General features: G+C 43.3%; 1 protein-coding gene across 2 annotated transcripts in view; it reads right to left on the bottom strand.

The window, feature by feature from the left end:
- The window catches only part of IFT122 (intraflagellar transport 122), a 79,325-nt gene that overhangs the window by 28,303 nt on the left and 32,238 nt on the right, over positions 1-18,784 (bottom strand). For both annotated transcript variants that reach the window (XM_060239639.1, XM_060239638.1), the window contains 2 exons: positions 16,251-16,391; positions 10,024-10,077 (listed from right to left, as the gene is read on the bottom strand). In XM_060239639.1, coding sequence (XP_060095622.1) covers positions 10,024-10,077; positions 16,251-16,391 — 195 coding nt within the window. The remainder of the gene's footprint in view (positions 1-10,023; positions 10,078-16,250; positions 16,392-18,784) is intronic.

Here is an 18,784-nt window from a genome sequence, read left to right as displayed (position 1 = left end):
GCGGAGTAGTTGAGTCAGGGGTGTTGTCAGAGATGCATAGGCTGGGATGAATTGCCGATAGTAGTTGGCAAAACCAAGGAACCGCTGCAGGTCTTTGCGATTCTGAGGGGCCTGCCAGGTCAGGACCGCTTCCACCTTTTTTGGGTCCATGAGGATTCCCTGTGGTGACACAATGTGACCAAGGAACTCGACGGAGCGCAGGTCAAAGTCGCACTTCTCCAGCGTGGCGTAGAGGCCATGGGCTCGTAGGCGCTGTAGGACCTGGCGGACGTGCTCGGCATGCTGGGCAGGATTGCGGGAGTAAATTAGAATGTCATCCAGGTATATGATAGTGAAGCGGTCGAGCAGGTCCCGGAATACATCATTCATGAACCTCTGGAAGACAGCGGGGGCGTTGGTCAATCCGAAGGGCATCACCAGGTGCTCGTACTGCCCGTATCGGGTCCCAAACGCGGTCTTCCATTCGTCTCCGGGCCGTATGCGCACCAAATTGTACGCTCCGCGGAGGTCCAGCTTGGTGTAGATTTGGGCCCCCTTTAAACGATCCAAGAGTTCAGGGATCAGTGGTAGAGGGTACCGGTCGCGGATGGTGATCTTGTTCAGGGCCCGGTAGTCATTGCACAGCCGGAGCTCCCCGCTTTTCTTCTTCACGAAGAGGACTGGAGCAGACAGGGGAGAAGTTGAGGGTCGGATGAATCCGCGCTTCAGGTTCTTGTCCAGGTAGTCTCGCAAAGCTGCCAACTCAGGCTCCGACATTGGGTACAGACGCCCCACCGGGAGTGGTGCCCCAGGTACCAAATCAATGGCACAGTCATAGGGTCGGTGAGGGGGAAGCTGATCTGCTCCTGTCTCTTCAAAGACATCGGCGAAATCTGCATACTTCTGAGGGAGCTGAGGACCACCACTCGGGATGCCGGCTGCTAGAGTGGTGGGAGGAGTCAGATGGGGGCATGGGTCTCGGAAGCGTAGTTCTTGCTGAGCCCAGTCCACGATGGGGTTGTGCAGCTTCAGCCAGGAAAGGCCTAGAATCAGCGGGAAGCGAGGCATGCGGGCGACATCAAACTGCAGCTGTTCTTGGTGCTGCTGGACGTGGAAGGTGATGGGACAGGTCTCCTGGGTGACGGGGCCAGAACGGAGGAGGCGCCCGTCAATAGCCTCCACCAGCGTCGGAATCTCTTTTGGCTGCACTGGGATCTGGTGCTGCTTTACAAAGGCGGCATCTATGAAACAGTGGGCCGCTCCCGAGTCCAGCATGGCATACACGAACAGCCAGCGTCCATCGGGCAGATGGAGTTTGACTGGTAGCAGGAACGGGCCCGGGGTATCAGCCTGTTGTTCGGAGGACCCAGCTAGTCGCCCCAGGCTGGAGGGTCCTCTTACGCCTGGGGCTGGCCTTTTGGCGGCGGTGGCAATGTAGGTCTGGGTATTTGATGTTTAGCAGGGCAGCCAGAGGCATAGTGGCCTGCCATGCCGCAGTAGAGGCACAGGTTCTGCGTGCGGCGTCTGGCCTTTTCTTCTGGAGTCAGGCGGGGTCGAGCAGCTCCAAGCTGCATAGGCTCACCCTCGTCTCTGGTACTAGCTGGGGATGGGAGAGGAGCCAAGTGGCATGGCGCAGGGAGCTGGCGCCCTCGGGTCTTGGCTTGGCGGCGACTTTCCAGGCGGCCATCGATGCGGAGGCAGAGGGTGATAAGTTCCTGGAGCGTGGGGGGCTGCTCCACCCTGGCCAGTTCGTCCAGGACTTCCTCTGCCAACCCCTCGGTAAACTGGTCCATCTGAGCAGCCTCATTCCACGCCAAGTCTTGGGCCAGGAGCTTGAATTCGGTGGCATACTGAGCCACCGAGGACTGGCCTTGTTTCAGGGCCCTGATTTTCCGGTTGGCTGTGGCTGCTTGGACTGGGTTGGAGAAGGCAGCAGACAGGTGGGCCTCAAACCCCTGGTAATCAGTCAGTAGGGGAGAGGACCCAACCAGTAGGGGTGTGGCCCACTTGGCCGCCTGCCCCTTTAACAGACTAATGATAAAACACACCTTCATCTTGTCATTGGGGAAGTCCCGTGCTCTTAGTTCAAAGTACAGCTGACACTGTGCCAGGAACGCAGGAAATTCTTCCACAGCACCCCCAAATCTGTCAGGTGGGGGAACTGGGCACTTGGCTGGAGCACTGGCTGCAGGCTGTTGCTGCAAGTGCACTACTGCCTGTGTCAGCTGCTGTACCTGGGCTTGGAGGGCAGCCAGTAGTCCTGCGGTTCCACTTGCTTCAGCATCCATCCTGTGGAATGGGTGTTTGTGTGGGTGGAAGCAATCTGTCACGAGCTGGGGCCAGGCCAGGCGAAGTCCAGGGGCAGTCCAAGGTCTGTAACCGGTGAGCAAGAGTGTCCAAGGTGCCAAAGCCAAATCGTTGTCCAGGTATCGTAGGTCAGAGGTTCAGAAGCCGTAGTCAGGGGGTCCAGAAGTCAAGCCAAGGTCAGGAGGTCCAAAGTCAAAAGCCGAAGTGGATGCTAGGACGTCAGGTAGATGACTAGTTGCTTCCACAAAGCCTCCTCCCAAAGCCTACAGCTATATAGCCCTCTGCTGGCTGTTGCCCATTTGGGCTAATTGCTGGCTCAGAGAGGCAGCCAGGATCCTGTTGCAACTCAAGCATCCTTGCTCTTAGAAGGGCCAGAATCCTCTCAAAACTCAGGGCTCAGGGAGCATCTTGCTTGTGAGCGTGCCGCCCTCCTCCGATCCCTGAGGTCCTGACGGAGGCGGTCACGCACACGCGCCACCCGAGAGGGCGAGGCAGGGGGGCTGGGATCTTCTCCAGCAGGAGGCAGGGGCACTGGTGCAGGTGGCAGGGGCACAGTTTCTGCTGCAGGCTCAACTTCCTCTACAGGGTCCCCAGCACCCATGACACAACACGTATTTCAGTCATGGGCATTATGATTTTCATGAGGAGTAATTTTTATTTATCTATTTATGTATTTCATATCCTGCCCTCCCCGTTACATGCTCAGGGCAGCTAACAACCAACAAACAACAAGATATAAAACATTAAAACAATAATATTCACTAAAATCAATAAATTACGAATCTTAACTAATCTTTGGCGCTCATGGTGCAGTGATGTTGGACAATATTATCAGTCCTTAGCCATCACAGTTGTCTCCCCTTACTTGTTAAATGCCATATGAAAAAGTTCAGTCTTGCAAGCCCTGTGGAACTGTGGTAGGTCCCACAGGGCTCTGATGTTCTCAGAGGGCACATTCCAACACATGGGAGCTGCTACAGAGAACCTGGTTCTGGTGATGGTTAGTCAGGCTTCCTTTGGCCCGGGGATCATTAACAGATTCTGAGATCCTGAGCACAGTGCTCTCTGGGGCACATCTGGGGAAAGGCGGTCTCGAAGGTAAGCAAGTCCCAGGCCATATAGGGCTTTAAAGGTTAAAACCAGCAGCTTGATACAAATCCGGAATGCCACAGGCAGCCAATGCGGCGTTTCCAGCACAGGCTGAATATGCACCTGTACAGGCAGCTCCAATAACAACCTGGCTGCTGCATTCTGCACTATCTGCAGCTTCCGGATCTGAGACCAGGGTAGCCCCATGTAGAGGGCATTACAGTAGTCTATTCTCGAGGTGACTGTAGCATGGATCACTGTTGCCAAGTTGCCACACTCCAGGAAGGGGACCAACTGCCTTATCGACCTAAAATCATAAAAGGCTGACCTGACAGTGGCTGCCAGCTGGGCCTCCATTGTCAATGAAGGCTCCAGGAGTACCCCCATACTCTTAACCATAGACCCTGGCACCAACAGTGCCCCATCAATGGTCAGTAGGGGAATCACTCTTACTAGACCGCTGTAACCCAGGCACAGGACCTCTGTCTTTGCTGGATTTAATTTTAGACAATTCTGCCTGAGCCATTTCGCCACAGATAGCAACGCCCGGTCCAGATTGGCCTCCCATCAACAGATACAGCTGGGTGTCATCAGCATATTGAAGGCATCTCAGCTCATATCTCCAGACAATCTGGGCAAGGAGGCACATATAGATGTTAAACAGCATCAGGGAAAGAACCCCCTTGAGGCACACCGCATGTAAGTGGGTACCTCCAGGACAATTGTCCCCCTATGCCCCCAATAGATATTTGGAAATGAGTTTGGTTTCAACTTTTTTTTAAAAAAACTCAACATTAATATTAAAACAGTTTATGGATCAATAGAATTATTTGATATTTTCTACTTTTCCCACCCCTCTCTATTCTCTGGCCTCTTTTTCTTTGGCTCAATTATTTCCCCTCATCAGCACAGCTAGGAGATGGATACAAATTGGCCAAATTTTAAGAATATGTATTTGCATTTCTATCTACTTGTTAACATGAGTGATACTTGGTAAAGCTCGCACAACTTTTGACAAGGTTAATGAAGCAACCAAAATGATTATATGAACCCAAAAGTAAAAGGTCAATTCAACTGTTTGCTACTCTCAGATTTCAGAGCATAATACCAATTTAATAAGCAAGACTGAAACACCAAAAAGTGGTGAATCTGTTTTGAAAATTAATGGCCACCATCTGCACTATCAGTTTGTTGTTATGGTGATCAACACCAGAGAATGCCTGTAATTTTAATTAAGTGCTTCATATTTTAAATGCAGCCTCTTCCAGTGAAGAAACAAGGCACTGATCACAACTTTTTAATAAAAAAGTCATTACTGAAAGACAGCTAAAAATAAATTACAAATGAAGAATTTTCAAAGCCATTACCCCAGAAGAAAGAAAAATATCTTCCAACAATTTGAACCAAGTGCACAATAAACCCCCCAATGAAATAAATATAAGGCTTCAGAAAAAGATAGCTTTAATTCGTTGCCACCTGCCTTGAAATGTGTGGCTTGTTAGCAGGGAACAAAACCAGTTTTCTGTCATAAATGAAACTTTGAGAAAAGATGTGTGTGTATACGCACCTGTACACACATGCTGTCAGAAATGAATCAATTGCTGTTCTAAGAACACCACACATCTTTAAAAGCAATGGCCTTAATAATATTGCTCACAAAGTTTGCCATTAAAAAATCTGAAAGGAAAGGTTGGGCAGACCACCTGGGTTACCTCTTTAGCTGCTCAAAGTATCACTCTGTCTTTCATTCCTGTCAGAACCAACAGCAGGATCTAAGGATATTTATATTATTTAAAAAGCACTGTGTGCCACTTACAAGTCTTTTACTCTTTAGTACCTCTGACATTTTTACATCGTTGAAAGCTGGCCTTGCTGAAAATTGGGTTGTATGGAAAAAATTTAGTTACACAGACTTCTAGAGCAGTGATTAAAATGAACATTGTTCACTGTATACCTCCTTTGTTCAGAATCTGCCTGATAGGGCACACCTGGTATCCTGCTCTTCTCTCTATTACTCTCCTCTTCAATCCTTCACATAGATTATCCAGAAATGGATATCATTCAGCTTTAATTATCTGCTAAATAGATTCAATCCTATTCCCCTTTCCCCATTTCTCAGTGTTGTGCAAGGCAGCAATATTTAATTCTGAAAACTGTTCCTCTCCTTTTCTCCTCCTACACCTCTACAACAAGACTAAGTTTTGCAGAGATGATGTTTACGGAGAGCAAAAGCCCTTGAGCAAAACTAGAAAACATTTACTGAGCAGAACTTAGGGTTTGCCTGTCTTCTGTATGCTTAACAAAAAGAAAAGAAAGAAAAAAAGGGAGAAAACACTCTAAACAATAAATTCCAGCCATTTTCTGAACGCTTGTTTCATTTGTGGGTGTGTATGGGAGTGTGTCACAGGAATGATCTGCCATTGGGCAAATCCCTCAGATGAGTCATTCCAGTGTGGTGTAGTGGTTAAGAACAGTGGACTTTAATCTGGAGAATCAGATTTGATTCCTCACTTCTCCACATGAAGCCCTGCTGGGTGACCATAGGCTAGTCATATTTCTCTAAGGACTCTCTCAGCTAGGGTTCTCATCCTCCTGCTGGTGGAGAGTTTCCCCCTGATTTTGAGGCCCCCAACTCACTGGCACAGAATTGGCTGGCAGGGGGAGCCCACCCCTGAAGAGCTCTGTCACTGCCCAATGTGCCTGGTGCGATGACGTCATCCAGAAATGATGTAATCACGCCGGGCACGTCAAGTGAGGACACTCTAGAATTTTGGTTAAAAACTCTATGGCACCAAAGCGTGCACAAGGGCAATCCCACCCACCCCACCCCGCTGGCAGCCAGGTAAGACCTGGCAACCCTACTCTCAGCCTCACCTACCTCACAAGGTGCCTATTGTGGGAAGAGGAAGAGAAGGAGACTATAAGCCAATATGAGACTACTTAAGGTAGGGGAAAGCAAGATATAAAAACCAACTCTTCTTCTTCAAATGTGTAATGGAAATATTTGCAGCTAGTGCTGGAAATCTCGGACTTACTGAGTCTTTACTAGAATGGGCCCACAAGAGGACCCTATTCATTCTGTCCCTCTAATCAGGCTTCTTTTGCTTAGTTTTACATAATACAGGCGAAAATTATACAACAAAAGGATAGCTTCTCAGCATTACATACTACTATGTAAAGAAAATCAGGAATAATCACTTCAGGAAGGAAATGCTTCATGCAAAGATCACAGAAGTATTCTAGTGAGCGAGGAAATCAACACAGGAGGAGATTCGGCACCAGTTAGCTCTGTCTTGAAAGACATGTGCAAACACAGCAGGTGCATACTACTACCAAACAAAAAATAAAAAGGAAACTTATTTTTCCTTCTCAAATGTGCAAAAACACACTTCCAAAATGTTTGCAATTATTTTTTTTCAAGATCATAATAAATTGTTGTGCTGAAATTTATCAAGCTGCTGCTGAAAGTTATGCTATCTGAGATAAAAGAGAAATGAACATAAAGATTAATTTGAAGTTCTTGCACACACTGAGTTTGGCAAGAACATCACAAAAAAGACATGGAGATTTGGCAGTGGGATCCCTCATGCCAATTAGCGACTGTCCATAACACGTCATGAGCGCAGAGACGGCTTAATGTTATAATGGTTATGAGTGTAAGATGCTTAATTACCCCATTAACACAGCCACTGAGGAGCTCCCTTATAGAGCTGAGGAGAGTTACTAGGAAAGGATGTACTTTTCCAAGATACAGTCTAATGTGTGATTTAACTCAGTTTAGAGAGACCATATTCAGTTCCAGTTAACGCAATGCTTGAGGCTTGCTGTTTTGATTTTGTCCAGGCCTTTTCTTCCCTGGGATTCCCCCCTCCTATGCATCTTAATGATAGATCCTCCCAGTCTCACAAAGCATATTTGAATTACATTTCCCTCTTGTGTGATCTTCCCCCAAGATTTTAAACTATGGCACTTTGTTCTCATGAGATCTGTTGCAGGGGGATGACACCCAGTTCTAAATGAGTCAGCTTTGCTCGAAAGGACTGCCAGGATGCTGGGTATTTCACTTAGAATAAAGCTTGATATATGCTCCAGTACTAAGGAAAACAGGAAACACTTTTCATTTCTGCCCGAAAGGGCCTCTCAAAGTACCATGGAAGTTGTTGTTTTTTAATGTAGTTCTGCTATCAAAAGTTGGGCAGTAAAACTGACCCAGGTTTTTGTGTAGTGGTAGTGGGTACACACAACCTCTATATTAATCTTTTTAAAAATTAACTTGACAAAATGGGAAGGAAGGACAGGCAGAATTGCTGTTTCTTGAACTACAGGGAACTCGGAGTCTTCAAATAACAACAAACATAGTGTTAGAGGTGAGGCATTGGTAACATGAGGCATAACACTAGTGACATCAGGCAGCTACTTTCCACACAAGTGAACTAAATGCAACATCTTTACAACTGAAACACCATCATGACACAAGTATCTGGATCCAGCAGATTTGTGGAGCATAGATCTATATAAATGGCTCATCAGCTAAATGTCATTTCTATATACATCATCTCTATATACCAAGCAATACAATGGGGATGCTATGTTATGTCAATGTCCTGCTTATGGGCTCCCTGGATGCATCCAGGAAACAGGATGCTAAAAAATTACACAGATGGTTGGGGTCTACCTGCTCATTATATTTTTCCCCTGGGTCTTCCTCCCTGGATCTGTGCAATCCACATGTGCTTGTAAGTACTCTACTGGGATCTCAATTCCTCGGCTTGCAGAACCTGATTTGGACTAGGACTACAGGCATAAGGAATTTAGCCTTCCCCCACAAAAAAACCCACTGATATTCTGATCTGAAAGAGCCCCAGGGAGCTCTATATGCCCTGCTGGGGATTCCATGTTTACTGAAGGGGTATACAAATAGAACTCCCCCAGGGATGCTTCAGGTTGAGAAACAGCATGAAGGCACAGGTATAAGTATCTTTCTGGCACAGTCCCAAGGAAAATGGGGACCCAATGAACTTGGGAACTGAAGTGCCAGCATGAGATTCCACCTGCACACCTGACTGCACTAATGTGGAGTTAGGTCCTGGCAAGATCAAGCAAAAGCTCTAATATTAAAAGGTTAACAATGGCATATTTAATACATAAGAAGGCAATTGCATGGGAAATTCTTAATGTCCATGTAACCCTGCTTCCTTTCTTTTCCCTGAATTTACCTATGGTTGCCAGGTGGCCTGGAAAAAATTGTCCTGTCCCTTTAATACAGGCTAAAGTTTTGAAATGGGCAAATGAAGCTTTTCAAGGTACGGAAGAAAATAACATCACTTGGTAAACAACACCCTATTAAACCTCTGCTGAAAGGAGCCTGACATGGGTAGCCCAGGCAAGCCTGATCTCAGATCTTGGAAGCTTAGCAGGGCAGACCCTGGGAAGTACTTGGAAAGGAGATCTCCAAGGAATACCAGGCTGGGACGCAGAGGTTGGCTTATCAAGCCACCTCTCTGAAAAATGTCCTAGCTCCACTAGGGGTTGCCAGAAGTCACCATGGCTTCCAGGCATGCAAGCATGCAAACGTACACACACACCCAGAAAAAACCCTTTAAAAATAAAAAAGAAACCTCTAAAAGAATTTTTTCCTCCAGGCAGTAAGCAATCCCAGATGTACAGTGAGGTTATCTTGGTTTAAACAGATACATCTTGTCATATTAAAGAATGTCAGCTCTAAATGTAGATGTCAGCAAAATTAATTGAAAGGAATGACTAAGCAACCATTTTCACATCTCAAAGCCAGCCATGCCATTTGAAAGCACCTGCTGTTCTCTTTCAGGCATCACAACTGACACAGGGGAGAACCATATACAGCGACAGGGCAGCTGATAGACTGATTTGGTAACCCAAACAGCCCTTAGTTTGTAAGGAGAGCTATTACTGTAGCATGCCTTCTCAAATCCAATGCCATCCATGTCTGTAATTAATTTTCTTGGCACTGTGTCAAAACAAGAACATTTTTGCAGGAACAGGACAGCAGAATGAAGATTGTGTCCCAAGATAAGAACCCCAATTAACATCTGCATTCGACTTTTCATTGTGGATACACATGCTTTTCATTACTATAATATCCTACAGGAAGGTCAGTGTGGTGACAAATTTATTTTTTCCTTGAGATTCTTCACAGTAATTATTCTTTAATTAAAAATCTATCAACTCATGGGCTAGGTATTTGAACAGGTTGAGAGCATAATATGAAAGCTGCAAGCCCCAAAATTCACTCCCAGCTATCACTGATAGTCATGTGACCTTGGGCCAGCCTTATTACCTCTGTGCCAGCCCCTCAGTCTGCAAAATGGAGATAAAAATAATTACCCATCTCAAGAGGATGAGGTAAGACTTAATTAATTCCTATTTATAAAATACTTTGAAAGAAGCCATAGGAAATCTGCAGCATTATAACTGTTATAACTGAATATTCAAGGCGTTTTCCATTCTTCATTAAATTTCTGCCATCAGAAGTCAATATTTATCAAACATCACCTCTAAATCAAAACACTCAGCATTTTTCACTCTAACTGTCACTTTAAAATACAACCATATGAATTCTGCAAATGGTTTTATCTTAAATTCACCCTATTTAATATTTTCTCTCTTTACCTCAATGTTGCTGATCAGTTCAAGATACCGAAGATCTCTCACTCTGGTGAATGCCTGTTGAAGAAAAGATACATACAAATAAATAAATATGCCTGTATATGTTACGTAAGGAGTCAACAGCTATTGAGCTCCATTAATTACTATCTATAGCCAGGGCTTTTTTTGAGCAGGAACACACAGGAACACAGTTCTGGCTGGTTTGACGTCAAGGTGTTTGGTCTAATATACAAATTAGTTTCTGCTGGGCTTTTTTTTTTTTTTTTACAAAAAAGCCCTGTGTAAAACAATGATGATGTCAGGGGGTGTGGCCTAATATGCAAATAATTCCTGCTGGGCTTTTTCTACAAAAAAGCCCTGTCTATAGCTAATTAAAAATGAGTACACGCAACAGCTCTGTTAATTATAATCTATAGCTAATGACAAAATGAGTACACAAAGGGCTTTTTTTGAGCAGGAACACACAGGAATGCAGTTCCGGCTGGCTTGGCATCAGCAGGTGTGGCCTAATATGCAAATGAGTTCCTGCTTGACTTCTGCTACACAAAAGCCCTGTGAAAAACAATGGTGACATCAGGGTGTGTGGCCTAATATGCAAATGATTTCCTGCTGGGCTTTTTCTACAAAAAAAAGCTCTGAGCACACACAACAGGCAAATCGATAAAAATGAGTACAAAAAAGAGGCGCACACACACACACACACACACACATTTCATTTAGCCTAAAGTGTGATGAGGTTATGGCAAGTACATTAAACAAATGCAGCTCTGCAATAACCTTCAGCACATGTGTTTAGGTATATTAACTTAAGCAGAGGATAAATCTTTGTGGTTTATACACTGTCCAGCCTTATTAAGAACTGGGTCCCTGAGCATTAGAATTGCTCTGTCCCCTTGAGACAACTGATTCATGTTCATTTAATTTGGCAGCAAGTGATGGATAGAACTGCTTTAGTCATAATCATTTATGGCAAGCTGTTACCAATGTCTTTCATCATAAAGTGCCTATAGCAAGTAGGTGTCATATACATTTGAGTGTACTACAATGTTAGGTCTGAACAGAATTATACCAGTACCTGGAGGGCAAGGGGTGGGGGTGGGAATGGGAGGGAAAAAAAATCAAACTGGGGCTAGACTCTGAAAATGTAAAAAGCTGCTAATCTGCTATGTATTTTGAATATATAAAGTTGCATTCAAAATATTATGTGTTTAAGTAGAAAGATATTTCTCTTCTAGAGGGAGAGCAATATCCTCTGATTCCTCTGTTGTTGTCCTGTACTGGAATACAGAATACCCTGATTTGGAAGCGGGGGGGGGGGGGCTGTGGCAAGATAGGAGAGATGATCAAGACAGTTCCTTTCCATTTACAGTTCTGTAGCTGCAAGTCATAGCTACGGTCCGTTTTTTGGATGCAATAATTATATACAGGGATATTTATAGAAAGATAAAAGGCTCAACACTCATCTTAGAGGCATTAAATCAATGGGGTTTCCTTTTGCGTTATTCTCCAATCTACTTGGGCCTAAGTATGGTAAAAGCTCTGTTACCCAGCACTTGATTATCCAGAATGCGCACTTAACTGGCATCACATAGAGGCAAGTTCCCTCCCCCCACCCCTTGGCTTCCATACCTCTGCTTCTTCATTCCCACCTCTCCAATCACTCAACCTAATGCCTCCTGCTTCTTTGCTGGGCTTCTGACAGCCAGTGCTGCCAGCTGATGACATCCTTTGGGGCCTCCCTTCCCCCTCAGCCTTGTTGTGAGCTGCTAGGTGCCTGCTTTGCTGGAGGACTCCTGGGCAGCTGTCCTGCTTGTCTGCTTATTGCATAGGATGACTCAGTAGAAGGGGGTAAGGCTCCCATCAGATGGGGAGGTGAAATCACCATGATATTCCCAATGTGGCAGGGTTTGGGTAGTGTGGGGCAGAGCAATCAGCCTGAGTTTTTTATTAAGCAGCAATACTCATTTCCCAGGAGCACTGGATAACAAAGCTTTTATTTTACTATGCAAAAGAACTATACATTCTCCATTGTTTTTGCTACAATAGCCAACATACACCCATCTTCTAAATCATGGAGCCATTTGGCATTTTGGCTCAGGAAGGGAATGATAAAAAAACAGTGTTCTCTCTAAGCGGAGTTAGTGTGAGTTAGCTCACAGTTTTTTAGCCTCTGGCTCACATATTTTTGTCTTAGCAGGAAAAATGGCCCCAGAGCAAACTAATTTATGCAGTAGCGCTCAACTTTAATGTAGAATTTTTGCTCACAATATTCCATAATTTAGAGGAAGCATTGGTAAAAACTGTTGAAAGCCCCAATACCCTGCATAGTTCTCAGATTTGGCTCCTTTGATTCACAGCCATATCTTTACAAGGCTGCAACTTTTGGCAACTTGCTATATCCTACAAGGATAAATGTATATGCACTAGATAAATTCACTTAAGATCAGGATGGCAAAAAGGGTTTTCTACAAGTGGCTTTCAAGTGAAACATATACTCAGCAAATCAACCACTACACCACGGAGAGAGACACACAGAGAAAAAGACAAAGGTGAGAAAAGGCAGCAGTGCAGTGTTTGCAAACTGATGCATTTTCCCAGCTGACTGGGATAAGCTGCGCAATTTTCAGACACAATCATCCATATTCCACTGGATTGGGGTTAACTACCTCCTTCTCAAATCAAGAAATCCATCTATTAAATACTGATGATCCACCTAATTTTAGACCAATTTATAACCTGGCCTTTTCACAAAGTAATTATGAAGTAGGAGAGAAAATCTAGGCTTCCTGGACAACACGCCTTTCATCAGTTTATTTCAATCTGGCTTCAAGCACAGAACTTGATCAGAATTAACAATGGTAACCCTGGGGGATAATCTACTTCCAGAGGGCAAGCAGAGCAATTCTGACCCTCTAGACCTCTCAGCAACTGCCAACACTGAGAATAACCACTGTATTTCTCCTGCATACAGCTTTCCTACTGGAAAGTCATGTGATGGTTTTGCCTAGGAGAGGCCTCTGCACTATCAGCTCCTTAGAACACTGCAAGTTGGGCACCATCACCCATGCTTTTATTGCCTAATACAATGTGGGGCACATAAATGAACAAACAAGAATTTTGTTCAACTCCCATATCCTTCAACAACTAAAATGGAAGGTTAAGATAATAAATCAATCACCGCTATTTACATTCTGGAAAACTGTTAAAATTGATATATTTTTTAAAAAATCCTTGTGTACATAAGTTTGTACATATGCTCATTACACAAGGACAATCTAAGTGAAACAAATGTTTGGTGTCCTAGAAGCTGCTTGGGTTCACATTAATCTTCTCCAACTAGGGTTGCCAGGTCCAACTCAGGAAATACCTGGGGACTTTGAGGTGGAGCCCAGAGACTTTCCAATTCCCTAAAATAAATAAATAAAATACAGCAGTGCAGTTCCCCTGAATATAGTCGTCATTTCCTCATCCTCTTTTTACATTAAAAGAGTTCCCCAGCAGCACCACTTTCACCAAATGAAAGTGAAATTTGTCAAACCCCCTTGCCAGCTTTGGTAGCATTTCCAAGCATGGCTATATTAAGGGATACACACACACACACAAAGCAGCCAAAATAAACACAAACAGTTTGCAAGCCCACACTTCTGTGATCTCACTGGGGCAATTTAATCACAGGAGCTGCAGAATGTAATGATCTGCTGTATTTCAACCAACTTCTTCAGACTAACACAGGAAAACAAAAGTAAGGAAGCAGTATAGGGGTGGAGTTTTCCTCCATCTCATAATCAGGTTCTAGTTTACTCTTTACTGTCCATTTTACTATGCAAACGACTTCTGAAATGAATGCAAAACAGAGGGACTATGCTCCCTTCCTTTCTCACACATATGACACAGTCACCCAGAAGAGCGACATAGCTCTTGCTTGCCCTTGTCCCCATGCAGCTTTCCTCCTTCTAAGATTTAACACAGTTTGCAAGCTTCTAAAGCTGCAGAGGTTTAAAAGTATATCATGGCTGTTGGGGTGGGGCTTTTCCCACTGCCAACTGGCAGGCAGTGGGGAGAAACCTGCAAAACCAGGGGATCCCCTGCCCAGACCTGGGGACTAACAAGCCTCTCTCCAGTTTTTAAGCTGAGGGCATCACTTACTCATATTCCGACCTTGACCTTTAATCCTGGTTCAGCCTTGTCCCCAAATTGATTTTCTACACTAGAATAATAGAATCATAAACTCATAGCATTGGTTTCTATGATTCCATGAGTCAAGTGTAGAATGTCAGTTTGTCGACAGGGCTGAACCAGGATTAAAGGTCTACTACAGAACTGGCCCTAAAATGCATTGCCTTAAATTGCATCTATTTGCATTTGAAATTTCACACAACAGATTAATTTTGGGGCCTTTAGTAACCTATAAATATCAGAATTCATATATTTTGTGAACTCTGCTTTGAAAATGGGTATAAATGTGCTCTATAAAACACCTATACAACACAAAATATAAAATAAAAACATTGTAAACTTGTTGGATTATTACAAAATTAATTTTTAAAAAGCTGAAGAGTTGGCTCTGAAAAATACATTTTTGCCACTTCCCCCTTTCTGCCTCTCATCCAACCTGGGGGTTGGACTAGATGACCCTGGAGGTCCCTTCCAACCCTATGATGCTATGATTCTATGAAAGGGATCCCACCCCCTATCCAAAATCCCCTCTGGAGGATTGGGGATGTTCAGGAACAGTTTGCAACACAAGGGGAGGAGGAATTAGTAGAAATTATTACCTCTTTCTAACAAGAGCAGGTGCACTTCCTCTTGTGTTTTGGGTCCAGCCCATAGATTTTATTTCCTCTCTTGTACATTTTACATATTTTTGTATTTAAAACAATATAAGCAAAATTTAAAAAAAAATCTTTCCCTAATAGGGTGTTGTCCAGGAGAAAGACAGATAGAACTGAAAACACTATTTAAATGTTATTGCTACATCAAATTTAACTTGAAAATAGTGGTGTTGTTTAGGGTTGCCAACTTCCAGGTAGCACCTGGAGATCTCACACTATTACAATTCTCTCCAGATCAGTTCCCCTGGAGAAAATGGCTGCTTTGAAGGGTGCACTCTATGGCATTACACCCTGTGAGGTCCCTGCCCAAACCTCAGCTTCCCCAGGCTCCACCTCCAAGTCTCCAGGTATTTCCCAACTGAGAGCTAGAAACCCTACTGGATAAAAAGAAAAAAGGCTTCTACCAAGGCCTAATAGTAAAAAAGAGAGACTCTATAACAACAACAAAAAAGGTAGAAAGTGCAAGTAAATTGATTTAGAATCCTAAAACTGAATCCATGTCACTCTAGAAATGCACCACCCCCCTCCGAATGGGGAGCCACATGCACACCAGGAAAGATGTACATGAGTATAATGACATTTGAAGCTAAACTTATGTATCCCATTCCTGTGGGAGAACATGTAAAGGAGACATCCAAAACTATTCTGAGGCAGGAGATATTAGAAAATGAATGCAAAACCTACATTCAAAATCAGTGGGGTTCACCCTGGAGAGGAGAAGCAAATAAACCAAAAATAATAATGGGTTCACTTTATTTTAGCAAAACAAATCTTTAGTGCCACACTGAGGTAAACATAGGCAGTACAAGATTAAAACAGGATATTCTTAGTTTCAGTGGGTAGCCCTTTTGGACTGCAGCACAACAGTCAGATATGATCCAGGAACATCTCAGAAACCAACAAGATTTTTAGGGGATAAGCTTTCATGAGTCAAAGCTCCTTTCATAAGACACCTGTCAAACGGAACTTAAGACTCTCAAAAACTTATCCCCCCAAAATATTCTTGGTCTCTATAAGGTGCTATTGGACTTGTATCTAACAGGATATTTTCTTCTCATAGTGAAATTATTCTGATTTAACTTCATTATAACCAGTAATTATCTCTGCTATCAAATGGAATGAAGAGAGTCCATTTGCTTTTTAGAAACTGAAGAATTAAAAACAAAATTCTGTTGTAACCTCAAGTCAATAATTAGCTATTCTGCAGTAAACAAAAATGGACACAAAGGAAAACATATTACAAATTTTTGCTGATTCTGTTAAATTTTGAAAGAATTCTTAATGTTTTAAAATGTATGGCTCACAGCTCCTAATCACAAAGGAGAACATTCATGTACTAATTTGCTTTAACTTATATTAATATAAATTACAAAATGGAGATGAACTAAAGTGCTTTACCTTCTTTGCTGTTTCGAACTCAAGTCCTTCTAAAGCTTCCATAGCCAGTTCTTTCCAGTCTGCATCTGTTACACCTAAACAAGCGATCTGATAGGCTTCTTTGAACATTTTTCTTTCCAAGTATTGATACATGGGTGCAGACTGTAAATTTTCATTTGAAACAAAGTTAAGCACCAAGACATCAGTGACATTTTCTAAATCACACAGGCAAAATTACATCATTTTTATAGGACAGCAAGTATCTGCTGGGCAAATGAGTTTTATTTTATTTGTTAAGATTCTATAGTAAAAATTGCTAAAATAATGAATTGGATCCTACCAGTTTTTCTGTTGATGCAAAAGGGAAGGAGCAATCTCACCAACTCTCCTCACTGCAGCCCTGTCCCACATGGTTGTTTGTCCATATAGGTCCCATGACCCCAGCACAGCCTTATGGGGATCCTTCCTCACTCTTGGACCAACAGGAAAGTTGGCAGGATTTAAGCCAGCCTAGATAAAATGCTGATCCTACAAGCAAAATTATGCGGCTGGATCCTAACTACCACAAGCACAGAACTTTCCTCCTTCCCACTTTCCCACTGTTATTCTTCCCCAAACCACAGCTCCTGCTGGGGAGTGGGGGGAATCAATAAAACCTTCGAAGCACAGCAAGGGGAAAGGAACTGATGAAAATCTAGCAACAGTGGAAGTGCCCCCTGCACTAGAACCTTAGGATCCAAACCAAAGAACTGTGTAATCTGAAGATACTTCTGCATCTAATTCCCTGTCTCTATTAAGGAACCCTTTATGCATGTCACTTGCTGGACCAGGGCTCAAAGTGCTGTTGCTGTCTGTCCGCAATGTATCGCTTGCCAAAGGACGTCCACTGTAATGCTTATCCCCATCCTGGCATAACCAAACATACAAAAAACAGGACCAGAGTTGATCAAAGTAGTCTCTTCTCAATGAACTAAAAACATACATTGGGCACTTGCTTTCTCTGGTGGGAAATCTGTAAGTGTGGTATAGTGCTTAGAGTGTCAGGACTAGGAAGACACCTAGGTTGAAACCCCCCACTCAGACATAAAGCTCCCTGGATTGCCCAGGGTCACTCTCTCTCAACTCAACCTACTTCACAGGGTTACAGGAATAAAATGGAGGTGAAAAAACCATGTGTGCCACACTGAACTCCTTGGAGGAAATGGAGGATAAAAATGTGCTAGACAGAGCTAAACACAAATAAATTCCAGCCTTTTCTTTTGCGGTCTCTGCCATTTCATCTCAACTGCACTTCTCCATCCTTTCCAGTGTGATGACTTAATTGCATTGTTCAAAACACAGCATTATATACACATCTATTCCTGTATACATATATTTATTTTGAAAGAGATTTCTGTGTAGGGCTAATTAGTGCCAGATGGCAATCTTATTGCCACCCGTGTCTACCAGACAGCCTTTTTGAAAACCAATCCCAAATGGGATTTTATAGTTCTAGCAACAGTGTTGACTGAGTTTATTATCTGAAAGTCTATTCTATTTGTTAATTTCCTTTCTGTGCACCACACTTCACACAAGTCCTTGAGAAAATTTATTTTGCAGTCTAATTTATCAAGCTCACTCTCGTGTATAATTCTCCCCCTCTAAGAAACATGGAATGCCCCTTAGTTTGTCTGTTTTTTCTCAAGTTTTCATTTCAAACAGTGACCACCACTGGATCCAAACCAAACCTTTCTATAGCACTATGTACTACATCCTTTCTAGTTGGCCACTTTTATTTCTTTTAAATAAAAACCAAGTGTGAAAAATAAAAACTTAAAACATCCCTTTTTGTGCTAGGAATAGGATTTCCTAGAGATCTTTTGATCATGCAAACTTTGGAGAGCTAAATTTCACGCTCAATTTTATATTTCTTCTGCTACTGTTAGTCAGTTATGAATATATATAGAAGGCTAATCAAGAAGCCCAAATTTCAATTCTGCCACCTTTTTTTTCAAGCATGAAAGGAAGGTGTCATTAATAAGAACTCACAGTTCCCTAGAGATCAATAACTATTATCATTGCACTTGGAAAATTCTGCAATTCACCAAGCGCCATCAGCTGGTCCATTTTCAGTTATTACCATCATTACAGATTGTTTTGTTAAGAATGCCTGTTTATTAGGGACAAAACATTTCTGCTGTTTACTGCATCAAAGCATTATATTCATTTCAATCAACTTTTCCATGGGTGAAAGAGGGTATCCCTTTTGACCACCAAAAAGGCTATGCTGGGGACACAGTATCTGCATGGACAAAAGCCATGTGGGATGGAGGCTGTAATGAAAAGAACTGGAGAAGACTGAGCAAAAAACCCCCAAACCCACTGTTAATGCCACAATGCATTATTACTAATACTACTCCAGTCTTGGCCCATCTACACAGCCTCCCAATTTGCTTCCAAGCCCAATTCAAGGTGCTGAACCATCTACTTTTTTAAGAACCTACCTGATTACCAAGGTCCTTATCCCTGGACTTCTGCCCATCGTAGCTGGTTAAAGCCAGCAGAGATTGAATATG

This window comes from Heteronotia binoei, chromosome 5, assembly GCF_032191835.1.
Source record: "Heteronotia binoei isolate CCM8104 ecotype False Entrance Well chromosome 5, APGP_CSIRO_Hbin_v1, whole genome shotgun sequence".
NCBI lineage: Eukaryota > Metazoa > Chordata > Lepidosauria > Squamata > Gekkonidae > Heteronotia > Heteronotia binoei.
This window is presented reverse-complemented; position numbering and strand designations above follow the sequence as displayed.